This window comes from Fonsecaea nubica, assembly GCF_001646965.1.
Source record: "Fonsecaea nubica strain CBS 269.64 chromosome Unknown Scaff73, whole genome shotgun sequence".
In the NCBI taxonomy this organism is placed as follows: Eukaryota; Fungi; Ascomycota; class Eurotiomycetes; order Chaetothyriales; family Herpotrichiellaceae; genus Fonsecaea; species Fonsecaea nubica.
Genome location: NW_019173746.1, coordinates 86,420 through 102,835, shown reverse-complemented (window position 1 = coordinate 102,835; position 16,416 = coordinate 86,420). Strand labels below are relative to the sequence as shown.

Genomic DNA, 16,416 nt, shown 5'->3' with positions numbered 1-16,416 from the left:
TGCTTGTCCCAGGGCGCAGGCAAACCAAACGCCGTAGCCACCAAATCTACAACCATTTGCACCTATAAACACAGACGACAAGTTCATCCGTCCATCTCCTGATAGTCTCACATAAACCATCCCTCGCAACCAGTTTACCAATATAGCCTGGCCATATCACTCAACCAACTTACCAACTTGCTTACCTATTCTTCCCTTTGTCCGTCACCTGGTTGGTGTCTGCGTACTCGGAAAAAGGAGGTCCTCTTTTTTTTCACTTTCCTCTTTTGTTAATTGCATTCTGCTACTCCGGACTGTAACTGTGGTGGCCAGACTCTGCGCGTGTGTGTGGGGGGGAAAGAAATCTCCATTGATTTTTCGGTGACTCAGGACAATTGGGGGAGGAAATAATTTTTTGTTTTTTTCGCCTCCTCCTCTCGACAACTTTGCGGCCTTTTCCCTCGACTTCCTCTTTGGACAGTTGCCTTTTTCTATTCCTCTTTGTTGGCAAGACATTACCTACCTATCTGGTTGTCTATCCGATTGACCGACTGAACAACCAACTTGCTACGCTCCTACTCTCTCCTCGAACCCGCTTATATCCCTCGCCTCGACCACCTTCTCACACCCCACTCCTACTTCTTTGATCACCAACCATACACCTTCCTCCTAACCGCATATTACCTCCGTTATGGTTATTAACGACAACTCCAACATGTCTTCCACCACTATCGTGCCCCAAACCTCCTCCGCGACCAATGGCGACCTCCCCTCCTTCACAGTAAAAGCCGGCCTGGCACAGATGCTCAAGGGCGGCGTGATAATGGACGTGGTCAACGCTGAACAAGCCCGCATTGCCGAGGAAGCCGGCGCCTGCGCCGTCATGGCCCTCGAGCGCGTGCCCGCCGACATTCGCGCCCAGGGTGGCGTCGCCAGAATGTCCGACCCCGGCCTCATCAAAGAGATCCAGGCCGCCGTCACCATACCCGTCATGGCCAAGGCTAGGATAGGTCACTTTGTCGAGTGTCAGATCCTCGAGGCCCTAGGTGTTGATTATATCGACGAGAGTGAGGTTTTGACGCCTGCGGATAACACCTACCACGTGGAGAAGGCGGACTTCAAGGTACCCTTTGTGTGCGGGTGCCGGAATCTGGGTGAGGCTCTTCGACGGATCGCCGAGGGCGCCGCCATGATTCGAACAAAGGGCGAGGCCGGCACCGGCGACGTTGTCGAGGCGGTCAAGCACATGCGGACGGTCAAGAGCGACATCGCAAAGGCACAGGCCGCGTTGAAAGAAGGCGAGGGGTCTTTGAGGGCCCTGGCTAAGGAACTGGGCTGTGATGCTGCCCTGCTCAAGCAGACCGCCGAGCTCGGCCGCCTACCCGTGGTCAACTTTGCCGCTGGTGGTATCGCGACCCCCGCCGACGCTGCGCTCATGATGCAGCTGGGCTGTGACGGTGTCTTCGTTGGCTCTGGCATCTTCAAGAGCGGCAATGCCGCCAAGCGAGCAAAGGCCATTGTGCAGGCCACCACGCACTACCGAGATGCACACGTGCTGGCACAGTGCTCCGAGGGCCTCGGAGAGGCCATGGTGGGCATCAACGTCAGCGGCATGAAAGATGGCGACAAGCTGGCCGGACGGGGCTGGTAGATGATCAGAAGCGCGCGAAGAACGGTGCTTGCTTGGGTGATAGATTGACAAGATCCTTGTCTATTCTTTCTTGCTGTTCTCCACCACCAGGCTGTAGCGAGGAAAGACCTTTGACGAAGATCGAACCGATGACAGGGACGCAATCGCCGGAGAAAGGAAACGAGAAATGACGAGTTCGGGCATGATCCTGACCGTTGTATGCATCAGGTCCTCAGAGTGCCGGGTGTTGATGTCCAGGATATGGATGGTAGACAGAGCACAAGGGACACGAGGAGCATGAGGGACACGGAACGAGACATTGAATGCATCGCCACTGTCGGAAGTGGGCGCGGTCGGCGTCTACATATATACGTACACTCATATCTATGCATATCCCTTGTCTACCTCGTCCATGCATGTCTATAAATCAGCATGAAATATGTGTTTTTTTTTTAATTGCAATTTTCTCCAGAATAGAACCCAAACACGAATCTCAAACCTGACTTTGGGAATCTGGATCAGCATCTCAGTACCGAACGAAAGCAAAACTCAATATGATCAATCAACCACGTTTAGGTGAGCTACATAATAGTATAGTGTAAATGCGGCGGTACTGGTCGACTCGATATCGGCGAGCTCTTGATCTAGACCTCCAGCGTCATGTAGCGTCACATAGCTCGCTGTATACAAAGTAAATACGGATCGTGTTCTGATTCGTATACCTACCTAGTACTCTATTCGTGGATGGTTGTGGCAATCACTTCCGCTCACCAACCCGATTTTCCGTCCCTGCCTGTCCCCATTGCCTGTGACTGGATGCGCTGACCGTGTGTGTTGACCTCCCTCAGATGAGTTCTTCCAAGACGGATTCCATCTCCGCCTTACCCAGAGGAACACCCAGCAACTCGGCACCACTGACAGGGTCGCGCCGGCTGGTGATCATCTGGTGGTCCAGGAACTCCTTGAGCAGGAACTGGAAGTTCATGCTGCTCGAGCAGATGAACTCCTCGGCGGCCTTGCGGTAGAGCGTGCGATATTCGATGCCCACCTCCTCCGCGTCTGTGTTGGAAGCGGGCGCCGCGGTTGTCATCTTGTGGTCGTTGCCGCCTCGCGACGTCTTGCGGGAGGCTATCCTCCGTTGCCCTTCGTCTTCTTCGGCTATGGCGGCGTTGTCGTTGGCGTACTGCGTGCCTTCGCCATCGAGTCCGTCTTCCACAATGCTCAGAATCTCGGCGAGGAGCAGGCGGTACAGGTTCCTGGCATTCTCGGGCAAGCTCTTCAGCACAAACCCGATGCCCTCTTTCCCACCGGCGCGCATCCTCTTTCTGCCCAGTAATTCGTGGACTTCGTCTGCAACACTCCCTATCTCGGCCGTGTAAGGTGCAAAAGTGGTGCAATCGTGGAAGACGAATTTGAATTGATCGAGAAGGGATGAGTTCCACAGGGCTGGAAAGGTGGGTGTGTCGCATGTCGCGAGAAAGCAGACGTGCGGATGGGCAGCAAGACGGGCGAGGAGAGACTGTATGGACGACCGGCGGAGGGAAGTGGAGTCGATAGAGTTGACCATGACGAGGAGCTGCGAGGACGGTGGCTCATCCGTAATGTGGGAGAGTAGGGCGTCGAGCATTTCTTCTGGTTGGCCGGTTAGGCGAATTGCTTGGTCTTCTGTATTAGACACCGCCGATGCAATGGTGTTGAGGATTGTTCGCGGGTTCAGTTTTGGAATATAGCCATTCACCACAACGATGCGAGGAGGCGGATGACATTTGCTGTACATATATTCTGCAAAGCGATTGACCAGAGGTTGTTTGCTGCCATAGCCGTAGAGACAGAGACCAAACCCTTCCTCAAGTTCGAAGCGCCACTGTGGAAAGGACCGGGTGTGCAGTTTCATCAGAAATGCCTTTTCCGGCTCGTGAGGGTCTTGCCATGATGAGATATTTTCAAGGTATTCCTCGTGCGTGAGCAATTTGACCGAGTTGAACTTGTTGCTTGAGACTTGAGGAGGGCCAGAACGATTCTGATAAAAGTACCGTTCTTCAGGAGGAATGTCGCCTTCCGGGGTGGGCGATCTCCTCGACTTTGCTCCCTTGGGTCGCCCTCGTTTGCCGGTGCTCTTCCTTGACGGCGTGTCAACTTCATTCCCTTCAACCGCCGCCACGATATCCTGGTCGAGCCCATCTCCGTCAGGGCCCTCGTCTTCTTCATCCTCCTCATCAAGTATTTCCCGCGCCAGCCGCGCGTCTTGCCCGTCCAAGCCGTCATCTCCATCGTCCTGCGCCTCAGCCAGCAGTCGGGCACTCTTCCTCTTGGCAGATCTGTCTGCCTTTGCTCGTGCAGACTTGGAGGGGGTAGTAGCTGTTGCGGCGCCTTTGCCTCGAGTCGGAGTAGAGAAGAGAGTACGACCATTTGGCTTTGGGGTGGGACTGCCTTCATCTTCATCTTCCTCGGCCTGAAGGTCTTCGACGACGGACTTTCTTTTCCTCTTCGAAGGCGTTAACTTTTGCTTGGGTGTCCTATTTTTCGAAGGGCTTGGGGCAGAGCCGTCCTCGTGGTCTCCATTGGTGAGTGCCGCTCCTCCATCTGTAGTCTTCCTTCGACGCTTGGAAGGGGTGTCTGTGACTGTGGCGGTGGAATCAATGTCGGGGTCGGGATATTTTCGTTTGGCCATCGCACAGCGCTGAAGGCATCAAGCCACAGAGGATTAGGGAGAAGACACGATAGGTCGAAGTGTAGTGTTCATGGAGGGAGGGAATCCAAAGACTGAAAGACTGTGTCTTCGTCTCCTTTGCGCGACGCGCCTTTGACTCCCGCTCCGCAAACCGGCGACTCTGATTGGCCCGTCGTTTGCTCTGCCATTTTTGACTCACGCTTCATCTTTTTCTTTTACCCACGGTGCTTTGTCCATGGAAAGGCCCTGCGCGAACGCAGATGCGATATCGACATCAAATTCGGGAAAATTATCGGCCTGACAGTATCTACATCGAAATACCTGCTGTGCGTGAGGTTGAGACGTCTTCACTTCCTCTCATCAGTAGCCATTGATAAGGAAGGACAGAGCCAACTGACTGACTGGCTCAGCTCGATTGAACGATCTACCCCTTCGCCGCATGAACTGAAGCTGAAGAGTCGGGAAACTCGTCAGATACTGGCTCGGTATTGCGGAAGGAAGAGACAAGAACCCGACTGGCGGTATCCTCCCTGCTTCAATCCAACTCTTTATCTCCCGCCAAAACATGGCCTCCGCAATAAGTCCTTCGACGACCCGTTCAGTCATCCGAACCTTCGTTCGACATTACTCTGCCCCAGTCGACGCGTCTATTCCCGCCTCAAAGGTAAAATACGTGCCCACCTCTGGCACCTATCCCAAAGGATTCAAGGTCTCAGGAACCCACGTTGGCGTCAAGCCAGCCAATAAATCTCATCCTGATCTAGCCCTGATCGCTTCCGACAGGCCTGCCTATGGCGCCGCCGTCTTCACTACCAACAAGTTTCAAGCTGCACCTGTTCAAGTGAGCAAAGCAGTGCTCGAGAAGCGCAGCGGCGCAGGCCTGAGAAGTATCATTATCAACTCTGGCTGCGCCAATGCTGTCACGGGCCAAGGAGGCGTGGACGATGCTTGGGCCATGTCGAAGACAGCTTCGGCCCAGTTCCAACAGGGAGCTGACTCGCAAGGTGACAGCGACGCAAACAGCCTCGTCATGTCTACGGGTGTCATTGGGCAGAGGCTTCCCATCCAAAAGATCCTGGCAAAGATTCCCACCGCATACGAAAATCTCGGCAACGACCACGATTCCTGGCTGACTACGGCAAAAGCGATCTGCACCACGGACACATTCCCCAAACTCCTATCCACCACATTCACCCTGCCGGGTGCTCAGCATCAAGGCGTTGAGTACAGACTGGCAGGAATGACCAAGGGCGCTGGCATGATCCACCCCAACATGGCTACGCTGCTGGGGATCATGTGCACAGATGCACCGATCAGCGCGGGAGCTCTGCAATCTCTTCTGACCACCGCCGTGAACAAATCATTCAACTGCATTTCCATCGACGGGGACACCTCTACAAACGATACCGTTGCCCTCCTCGCCAATGGTGCCGCCTCGCCCTCTGCGTCCGACTCATCAATCTCCTCCACCAGCAGTGAGGACTATCTCGCCATGTCCGCCATCCTGACGTCTTTCTCCCAGCAACTGTCGCAATTGGTGGTTCGTGACGGTGAAGGCGCCACCAAGTTCGTGACGATCCACGTGCGCAACGCCCTGACCGAGGCCGACGCCAAAGCCATTGCCTCGACCATCGCCCGCTCCCCGCTTGTCAAGACGGCGCTTTACGGCAAGGACGCCAACTGGGGCCGCATCCTCTGCGCGATCGGGTACACGCCCAACATCTCGCTCTCCAGCGCGACCGGATCTGTCACTCCTACGCGGACGAACGTATCGTTTGTCCCTGCCGAAAACTCCAAATCCAAGGCCGAGGGCGTGCTGAAGCTTCTGGTCAACGGGGAGCCGCAGACGGTGGACGAGGCCCGGGCCGCGAGGCTGTTGGAGGACGAGGACCTGATCATCGACGTTGACTTGGGGGTCGGGCGCGAGGAGGGTTACTACTGGACGTGCGATTTCAGCCACGAATACGTTACCATCAACGGGGATTATCGCACGTAGCTCCCTAGCTCCCCAGGGTGCATAGCATGACTTGGGGGGTGGGTATATGGATAGAGACGTAAGCGAACAAATGTATGGCCGAACGTCATGAAGCAGAAAAGGCGGCGAGGAAGATGAACTACTGGAGTCGATAAAACAAAGCCAACGACCACCCTTCTACCAGATGCTCCTGGTCCTATGGATTACATCCTCCCTCCTCATAGGGGAGAGTCGAGTCGAGACGAAACAAGACGAGACAAGCACACCGAGCAAGCACACTGTATATAACATATATATATATATACTATATACTATATACGTCCTATACACACCATACCGTACCGTACAGTTCTGTAGAGAGCAAAGAGTTTGACCAAGTACATTACAGGACAAGCACACCCACCAACATGACGAGAACAAGTCGGCCAGGCCAGGCTAGGCTGCATACACACAAGGATGATACTCGGTACTATACAAGGAATGCCAGGCAAATGCCAGACCAGACCAGACGTGATGATATTTTCCCTTCGTTGGTCGCCTCCAGCCCCTATTTCCACTTGGGCTCCTTTCATTGCCCGAGCATTTCCCAACCCTGACCCTAAAAAAAAATCCTTTGGCTATGCAGAAACAGGGCGCGCACTTTTTGTTCTCCTAGCGTCTTTAACAAGCTTGTAGTGTATGAAAAAGCTCAACTCGTCAACACCCGGTCAAAGGTTCTAAGCAATCAGCCCCTTCAACCCTTGGCCGAAATCTCCCTCCTTGGCCGCAATCTCAAAGTATCCGTAGATGATTGTCACCGCCAGCAGAATCCCAGTCCCGCTCCCGAGCGCTCCAAGCATGTCACTTGCCACGGACAACGCCCCAATACACGCACCACCGAACGCAGCCGCGGTGGGAATGACTCTCTTCAGCTCCTTGTACATGCTCTGCTCACGATGACCTGCCATGACCAATCCTTGATCCTTCAGGGTCTTGGCCACGTCGCGTGGAGCGCTACCAGACACTTCGATCCACGTCTTGGAGAAGACCGCGCAGGTGACAATGATGAACGTGACATAAATAACGGTGTGAATGGGGTCGAGGAGAGCGTCGGTAAAGTTAAGTGGTGGGGACATGTAGTAAGCGATGCCACTGCTAGCATACAACTGGGACGAGCCCTCTTTTGGCTCCCATGTTCCAAGAAGTTTCACCAGCAAGTTGTCGGAGAAGCGGGTGTAGAGCATCTGGCTGATCATGAAAATATTCGAAGCCAATGCGGACTGAAGCATGATGGGCATGTTGGAGGTGTAGAACAGGCGGACGGGATAGGAGCCTCGCATGCCGCGTTGACGAGATGACTTGACTGGAATCTCCACCCGGAAGCCCTGAAGGTAGATGACGGCGGCAAAGACGGTCAGGGTCGCCAAAAGATTCATGATATTTGGGAGGTGTTGGCGGTAGAAGGCTTCACGGAGTGCGCGGGTCTTGTCGGGCCAAGTGACAAGCAGGTGGAAGAGGGCAATCACCGCGCCTTCGAACTCTTTCCCGCGACCTGTATCAACCGTAGTCGGGGAGAAGGCCTTCCAGATGATGGACTCGCAGATGTTTGTGGCAATGAAGAGGGAAATGCCGGATCCAAGGCCGTATCCCTTCTGGAGGAGTTCGTCCAGCAGAATGACCACCAAACCAGCGATCACCAGTTGGACGATCAGGAGAAGGCAGATTCCAGCACCGAGATCGCTTGGTTGGCCATACAGACCGGTGAGGACGAAAACGCAGGCTTGGCCGAATGACAGAATGATGGCGAAGAGTTTTTGAGCAGTCTGGTACAATTCGCGGTCGGACTTGAGATCGAGGTTGACGTCGATGAGATGAGTACCAGCCAGCAGCTGCGGAGTCACGTCAGTTACAGCTGCCAAAGACGACTGACGGGGCGTTCGCGCATACCTGGAAAACCATCCCCGAGGAGATGATGGGTGTGGTACCCAGTTCCATCAATGTGCCCCTGTTACTGGCCAGCATCATACGCAGCCAGTAGATGGGATCTGAAGTGTCGGACGAGACAATGCCGTACAGAGGCATTTGGCTCATGACCAAGAAAATTAGGAGTGTACACTACCCATTGCAGCCCAATCATTAGCCTGACGTTGCTTGACCGTGTTGCGATCAGTCGCGTGGTTTTGGACTGGATGCGCTCTTACTCCTGTCCACATCAACTTCTGGTTGAAAGGGATTTTGGACTCCGGAGCCGCCACCTCCGGCAGGAGGGGGGTGAAGGGTTTAATGAGGTCGAGAAAGCGGACTGTAGTTGTTGTGATCAGCAATTTTGTCCATTGAAAGTGCGGAGAGGAGAGGAGGGTGAAGGGGGCACGCACGGCCACTCATGGTTGCTGTACACCATAAAACAGCTTGAGGCTGTTGGGGAGAAAGGGAAGCAAGAGGGAAGCAAAGGAGTGCAAGAAAAAAGTGCGGGAGCAGAGGAAATGGAAGAGAGATGGAGGACACTTTTCTCCTGAGAGCTTCGATGAGACCTTGCAATTTGGCTGCGATGTCAAAGGACACTTGGACAAACCTCCATGTCACCAAAGAGGAATCTATGCCGAGAACAACGAAGTGTGCCAAGAACCTTGGGTCTCAGCCTCGCTCAGCCTTGTACAGCCTTACGTAGACCACAGCCTTATCACCGATGAGCATCAGGACTGCGAATCTACCTGTCGAGGCCACCATGAATTTGCGAGTCCAACACGCTATGCATCCCCTAAATGCACAATGCTTGCTTTCCGAAAGTCTAGTTGGTCGTAACCATTTACATATCTCGTCAGAAGGTCTGGCCGTTTCCGACCTCGCGGGGTCTGGACTTCATGATGTATCCGCCCTTGGAAGTCCGAGTCTGCCACTGAAACGCCCGTCGCTATGCAGATGCTCCGCTCGATACTTTTCCCATGCATGATGATGTCCATGCTCATCATGTCCTCTGCGGTGTCAGATGCTACAATCATATACAAGAGCGTCTTGTAGACTGACCCGCTGCATCCACAAATTACATTCCAGCTGATGCTATGTATTCATGAGTAGACAGAGTCTACCGACTGCCTCTTTCATGGAATGCAAAAAAGTCGATATCAGCTCCACAACAATCGTGCGCGCTGATGGTGGCTCTACCATGAGCGCTGAAAGCAAGACTCTTAAGGCCTTGTATCTTGAAGGTGTCTGTTAGTGCCGATCTTATCTTCGTTTCATGAACATGTCATCGGCGTTGGTCTTCTTTTTCCTCACCATAGGCGGACGGCCACCCGGAAATTTTGGCGGTTGACCCGATGGCCCCGGTGGAGCGGCCTGTCCAGGCGGTCTCGGAGGTAAGCTTGGGTGACTTTTGAGCACATTGACCGCGCCAGATGCTGGAGATCTGTTTTCTTGTTTGGCTCTCGGCACTTTGGCTCTCGTCGATTCACTACCAGAAGACTCATCTCGCTTTCTCTTGATCTCTTTGCTCGATGTGACCGAGTTTGAGCTTGTCATTGAGGTCTTCACCAAAGGGATCTGCGCGTCGTGTTCACCAAGTTGTTTTTCTGCTCGATGCTGACGTGCTCTGTCTCTTCTTTCGCCATAGCGGATCTCTTCTCTCCGCACCCTCTCTTGTTGCGCTTTGCTGAGTCGCTGGTCCAAGGGGGTCGTACAGTGATCGGTGGCATGGCCTACTTCCCCACAAGAGACACATCGAGGCTCAGTGCATTTGGTGACGGTGTGACCAGGGTACTGGCATCTTTGGCAAATACCAATTGACCCAGCCAAGGCTTCTTCATTGTCACAATCAATCGCTCGATGCTCATAGGACCCACAAACTGTGCAGTTACGGAGGTCGTTGAGGCCGTTGCTACCGCCAGAAGGATTGTAATCGCCAGAGTCAGCTCTTGGAGTCGTAGCCACGGTCTTAGGTTCCATAGGCCGTGATCCATTCGAAACAATACGTCTTCCAGTTGTGCTATCGATTTTGGGGAGATCTCGTTTTCCTACCAAGGGTCCTGAGTCCTGTCGCTTCGGCTCTGGTCGAGTGAAGGAGGCTGTCGAAGGTTGTCTTGAAAGAGCGCTTTGTGGCCTGTGCGATGACGGAGTAGCTTGATCCACGGCACTCATCGGCCGAGAAGCGTCTTTCCGTTCTTTCACCGGTGCTGGTGCTGGTGCTGGTGCTGGTTCTTTAGAGTCTGGCTTGCCACTGAATGGTCGTTCGGCGACTGTGGGAGACCTCACAGTTTCGGACAAAGAGACATTGCAGTCAAGCATCTCAATATCGTCTTTCATCATGTCCTCCGTCAATAGCTGTCGGCTGAGCAGCCTGGTCAGGTCACCATCAGTGTATAAATTCCTGGCTTTGGCGTCCGTGACCAGAGCACGCCAGTACTCGCCTCGCACAAGTGCTTGCGAGTTGCCCAGAACCCAAAGGGAGGATTTGGCGCGGGTTAGACCCACGTTCATACGTCGTATGTCGTTAAGGAAACCAATTCCTTGGGTTGAAGCTCTGACACAAGAGAAAATGATGATCTCACTCTCTCGACCCTGGAATGCATCTGTCGTGTTGAAATCAATCTTCGAGTAGATAGCCTCGCCATATTGATCCCTGAAGCGGCGTTTGAGTTCGTTCAGCTGGCCCTTGTATGGGGTGATGATGCCAATCTTTCCTGTAAAGTCGTATTTGCGCACATCTGTCGTCAATCTCCGGTACAGTTGCATGGCGACGTTGATCTCAGCAACGTTGACCAATGAGTGCCCCTTGCTTGCTGCTTGACTCATTCCTTGAACATCAAAGAAGCGATAAGGTGCGAAAATTTCACTGTGGTGCCACGGCTTCCGACGAAGCTCGGCCATGCCTTCGCCGTCCTTCAATAAGGAGTCGTAGAAGGACTTGCTTGGGAACAGACTGATTTCCGGATGCATACGATATTGCGTATCGAGAAGGTGTACATCTTTCTTGTGGTTGTGTTCCATACGGGCGAACAGACTCTGTTCATACTGAAATTTGGCTGCTTTGCGCGACAGAACGGTTGGTGGTAATTGTTTCGGATCGCCAACCAGGATGCACTTCGAGCATCCATATTTGAGAGGAATCAATGCCGACAGTTCAATTGACTGTGCAGCTTCATCGATAATGACTGTCTCAAATTCGACATTGAGGCTCTGGAATAACTCGTGTCCGCTTCCGCTCAGAGTTGCACAGAGAACATGTGCCGAGTCCAGAATCTCCTGTTGAATTCGTTTTCGACTGAGTTCTACATCCCGAGACGCAGTGTTCTGCTTTTCTCTCAGGTCATCGATTTTGCTACCCAGCCCGTTTTGCTTGCGCCGAAGAGCGTCCATCAGTTGTTCGTCAGTGGTTGGGACTGACTGACCTTTGCCTCGGCGATCTTGGATCGAGTCTCGGAGATTTCTCAGTTCTTCTGAGACTTCTTTATGCTGCATCATTAGTCCATGGATGTCTTCTCCTGGACCCCTAGGTGCAGCGGCGCTGAGCTTAGCGTTGACCAGTTCCTCAAGAGTCACATCTTTGACATTAGTGTTAATCACTTCGCTGCGACCCAAGCGAACGACTGATATCTTCTCAAAAGTGCCGTCCAACAATGTAACCCCCGTCTTGAATCGCATCACTAACTCGTCCACAGCGGCATTGCTGGGAGCACACACTAGGATTTTTTTGCTGGAAGATGGTGGTCGCGCCGCGGAAGCAGCTGTATTCGATCTTCCAGCGCTGTTATCTTGCCTCTTGACAAAGCCCGTCAACATGGCACCAACAAGTGCAGAGATAGTTTTGGTCTTGCCGGAACCGGGAGGACCCTGAATCAAAGTGAATGCATCGTTGTCAAGGGCGGACTTTACAGCTTTAGCTTGCGCAAAGTTGACATTGTAAGTCGTCTTGATTGGCTGGAGCACTTCTCCCGCATAATCAAGGATGGGTGAAGGTTGCGCTCTGATGATCTCGTCGCATAGATCATAGTACTGTAGGGCCATGAGCGCACCATACTCCCTCTCCAATGGTGTCAGTGACAAGATCTGCACACCGTAGACAACGGCTTTGTCGTTCAGGAATGGGCGTAGCGGATTGTTTGCAGCATTCACCCGATAGACGACCTGGACTTCTCCTTTCTTCCTGGAAATCTCTTTGACTCTGGCTAGACAGTGAGGCTCGCTGGAATCCTGATCCGGTTTGCTGGACTTGGACAACAAAACGACATCCGAAACCCCGATGCCGAGATCCTTCCCCTCTGAGAAAGACATCGAGGAGTTGATCTCAAAGAAGCTGTCCACGATCAGTGAGTTGGCAACTTTGACCTCAAAGGCTTTGAAATTGCCCTCCTCCCGTGCCGCACGAAAGCTCTGCCAGCCTTCCAGCACCAGCAGCGGCTCAAACGTCTTCTGATAGTCCTGTGCAGTTCGGAACGTGTTTGTGACAAGGGTGTAGTCATCCGTCGCAGAATTGGGAGGTGTATCGGTCTCTGCAAAGAAATCCCAGCCAAGGATTGTGCGATGCAGCTCACTTAGGTCAGGAGCAAGTCGGGCACGAATATCCTTCTGGGTTCGTTGTTGCTTGACCTTACGCACAGGGCCAGCTGGGAGGGGCTTCCTCTGTCTAAGCTGATCACGAACTGTAGGACCCCTCGGTTGAATGCCAAACAATTCATCGTCCGAATCTGAGTCAAATTCGGACTCGCTAGACACCATGAGACTGTTTGGACCTGCCGAATGGTCTTTGCCCACAACTCCCAGCCCAGCAAGTCCTGAACCTTGTCCGCTTGTCTGAGCACCGATTCCGGTTTTGCCCTTTAGTTTGAGAGCAGCCTCCTTGTCTCGGAGTTTTCGGGCTGCTTCTTCGCGCTTTCGATTCTCAATGAAGGCCTTAGCCTCTTGCGCCTTCTTCGCTTGAACGTCTATTGTAGATGCTGGTGCGGTCTTTGGTGCTGCGGGCGCCTGCTGCGAGAGTAGGGATTTGATCTTCGTCTTGTCCTTGGCTGTGACTCTTGCTTTGTGCGTATCAAGTGTTTTGCTGGCAATCTCAATGAGGTCCTCATCAGCGATGTCGTCGTCTCCGAATTCGTCGGCGGTACGATCCCTCGACTCTGGGGTAGAGATTCTTGAAGCGGCAGCTGAATCGGTCCATTTCCCCAGATTGAGCGTCGCTTGCTTCTTGATGGCCGGTCTTCCAATTTGGCGGTCAAAGTAGTCTTCCAGAGCCCGTACGAGTCGAGCCTTTTGTGAGGCTGATAGCATTGTTCTGACGGTGCTTCCTGTCGCCACATCTTCCACGTATGCAAGACCTTCACTGTTGGTCACCACAGCCCGGAGTCGTTTGAGTTGGTACAGCATATTGCAGATTAACGATACTAGTGTGTCGGCTAAATACTCGTCCCTCAGTCTGAGCCATTTGCACATGGTATCTAGAGCACTCAAGGGTGAGCCTATGTTCTTCTCACTGGCGCTAGCCGAGTCCAAGAGCGACTTTCGAATCTCGTCAGCCTTGTCCGGCTTTGCCTTTGTCAAAACGCTCGCGAAAAGGTCGTATTGATGGAACAGTTCTTCAGCATATTGCATGGCATCACGGCAGACCTCTTTCATGACATCCTTGTTGTGCACTTCCAGCGACCAGCGCTCCGTGTGGCCGTAGATTGTCTTCAAAGCGATCCATTGGTATGACCAATAGCTCTGTACAGCTTTGAGGTCGCGGCCCGACATCTGCACGCGGCGTAGGAGGCCATCTGTTGGGTTGCAGAGCACGTCGAGGATTTCCATACCAGTCTTGAGCATTCTGGGTACTGAGGCAAAGGTCTTGTAGTTGGCTACTCGCCTAAACAGCCAGCATACACCATATATGGTAGTTCCGAGAAAAGCGTTGATTAAATGGGCCAGAGCTTCCTTTCGACCTGACTCTCCGCTGATATGCTTGACCATTGCTATTGCTGCTTCATATATCTCCTGGTGGGGAGAAAACAAAGCTGCTACCAGAGACATGCTTGTATCTTGTTGTCTGAATAGGGTGTCCAGATGGGGTGGCTGAAACTCGGATATGCGCTCTAGTAGCTTGCTGATCATTCGGTTTACCTTTTCAAAGATAGCGTTGTACGACTTCTTTTCTTTGGCGAGGCTGTCGCCTTCTCTGACTCGGAACTGTTCCAGGCCGGGAAGGGACATGATCGCTATCAGTGCCGCAGTAGATAAAGCGCAATCATCGTCCCTCAGATTGTCAATGACTGAGGTCCAGATCTCTGGAGTGTAGGCACTTGATTCCTGCCTCCGAGATTCATTGCGACTGAGATTCTCGAAATCGAGCTTCAAACACTTACATTCCAAGGCGATTGAGTTTTTGACGAGGTTGACAGCATCTTCTCGAGTTCGGTGCTGCAGTGATTTGGCAAGCGCCTGATCCCTGGGCCGCAGCATCCCGTCTAGACGGTGACCAACCAGATTCAGGGTATCAAGATAGACTAACCGCTCGATCGGATGTTGGGTGTCCTCGTCTTCACCGGTGAAACTCATGACTGTCTTTAACAGCACATTTACAGCCTGTTCAAAGCACGCCCTTCTTGCTGCAAGGCTGAGGGAGACATTGTCAATTCTTTCGTACAATTGGTTGAGGAGTGTATGTGCAGCGGGCGGCCGGTTGGCAGGTCTGAGAGAATCGAGCAATGAACTAATCCAAGACAGGACAGTCGGAGCGGAGTCCTGGAGAGCAGCCGTAGCTTCTTGGAGGTCCTTGTTGAACAAAGGACTTGCGAAGATCTGCTCAATAATTGTCTGTGAGGAGATGGAGCCCATGGCCTGCCAAAACGCATCCGGGGCCTTGTCCAGTATCTGTTTGAGGGTCGAAAGAATGGAAGGGACAGCAGTCGTCCGCTTGACCAAGTGGTTCAATGCTGTTGTGCACAAGTTTGGTTGAAGGTCGAAGAGTTTGTAGGTGATCAACCGTTCGTCGAGCTTCTGGACAATGAGGTCCAAAGCACTCCACAGTTTCGCAACATCGTGAGGATCTGAAGCCGTCTGCAGCTTCTTCTGAAGATAGTCTTTCACTGCCCAATCCCATTCAAGGTCCGTGGGACATCGATCGAGTCGGGTCCAGATCGAACTTGCCCAAACCACTCTGATTGTGTTGGAGTCAAAAAGAAATCGTGTGGCTGCTGGAAGGATATCCCGCATCTTGAGCACCTTTTTCGTCTGTATCATCCTGAAAGGCCCATCGAAATGGGTTTTCAATTTCTCTTCATCATCTAGGAATGCCTGAGATACGAGTGCCTCAAACAGAGCGTGAAGGTGTTTGGGGTTCAGTACCGCAGTCCCTCTCTTTTGTTCCGGAACACTTCGCAGAGTCTGGTCAGCAGCGTCGAGTCCCTGAACAATCCGTTGGACATCCCTTCGATTGATCAGGGCGAAGAAATTGGCAACATCATCCTCTTCGTAGTCCTCCCTAAGAGCATCCAGAAAGCCGACTTTCGCAATGTAGTACTCGCGTATGCAAAGGTCACATTTTCCCAGGGCTTCCTCGAGGGTGTCCCAAATAAACCGTTGGTACTGCTCGCTTTCTTTCCCATCATAGGCGAGGAGTTGGAGTGACGATATAAACCTCCTCCGTCGTCCCTTGGTCTCTTCAATCCTTGCATAGCGAATCGGGTCATCCGAGTCGGGGTTTTGTTCGTCGTCGTATCTGTCGGTGTCGACGTCGCTTTGCCGGGGGCAGAAGATATGGAGTCCGGGAGGCAAATTTTTGAATTCTCTATGGACGAGATGGATTCGTAAGTGCGACTCCAGCCATGAAGAGAATTCTCCGCTGGCGAACTTACTGTAAGGCTGTTATGAACTCCGCCATGACGGCGGTGGTTGTGACCGCAGCGACAGTCGAGGGCGGGAGATGTTAACAAAACGTGGGATGCATAAGTGAGATACTGAATCTCTCATGCTGGTAGGACGGCGGCCAGGTAGACAGATCCTCATACTAGGTGAGACATTCGACCCTGAAAGAATAATGCAAATTCCATTATTCGCAGTTGGTGGAACTTGTTGCTTCGAGACAAGTCACTGTGAAGGTGGTTCCGCAGTTTGTGAGAGCCGCGGCGGGCGCGTGTTAACTTAAAAAGTCGCGTGAACTGTCACTAACTAACTTTACCGCGCTAGACTATTTAGCTAGTCTTGGCGTCTAACTTATGT

At 52.7% G+C, this 16,416-nt stretch overlaps 5 protein-coding genes across 5 annotated transcripts; 2 read left to right on the top strand and 3 right to left on the bottom strand.

The window, feature by feature from the left end:
- Nucleotides 1–694: 694 nt before the first annotated feature.
- Nucleotides 695–1,630, top strand: AYO20_08789 (pyridoxine biosynthesis protein pyroA; the record flags this gene model as incomplete). Its single annotated transcript, XM_022647065.1, has 1 exon — nt 695–1,630. One exon carries the CDS (start codon nt 695–697, stop codon nt 1,628–1,630), a length of 936 nt encoding a protein of 311 aa, XP_022496985.1.
- An 823-nt stretch (nt 1,631–2,453) lies between these two features.
- Nucleotides 2,454–4,280, bottom strand: AYO20_08788 (hypothetical protein; the record flags this gene model as incomplete). The annotated part of the gene is made up of 1 exon (XM_022647064.1): nt 2,454–4,280. One exon carries the CDS (start codon nt 4,278–4,280, stop codon nt 2,454–2,456), a length of 1,827 nt encoding a protein of 608 aa, XP_022496984.1.
- A 565-nt stretch (nt 4,281–4,845) lies between these two features.
- Nucleotides 4,846–6,276, top strand: AYO20_08787 (glutamate N-acetyltransferase/amino-acid acetyltransferase; the record flags this gene model as incomplete). Its single annotated transcript, XM_022647063.1, has 1 exon — nt 4,846–6,276. One exon carries the CDS (start codon nt 4,846–4,848, stop codon nt 6,274–6,276), a length of 1,431 nt encoding a protein of 476 aa, XP_022496983.1.
- Nucleotides 6,277–6,971: 695 nt separating this feature from the next.
- On the bottom strand, nt 6,972–8,325 carry AYO20_08786 (protein transporter SEC61 subunit alpha; the record flags this gene model as incomplete). Its single annotated transcript, XM_022647062.1, has 2 exons — nt 6,972–8,123; nt 8,182–8,325. 2 exons carry the CDS (start codon nt 8,323–8,325, stop codon nt 6,972–6,974), a joined length of 1,296 nt encoding a protein of 431 aa, XP_022496982.1.
- A 1,134-nt stretch (nt 8,326–9,459) lies between these two features.
- AYO20_08785 (hypothetical protein) lies at nt 9,460–16,078 on the bottom strand (the record flags this gene model as incomplete). Its single annotated transcript, XM_022647061.1, has 2 exons — nt 9,460–15,985; nt 16,053–16,078. 2 exons carry the CDS (start codon nt 16,076–16,078, stop codon nt 9,460–9,462), a joined length of 6,552 nt encoding a protein of 2,183 aa, XP_022496981.1.
- Between the last annotated feature and the right edge of the window lie 338 nt (nt 16,079–16,416).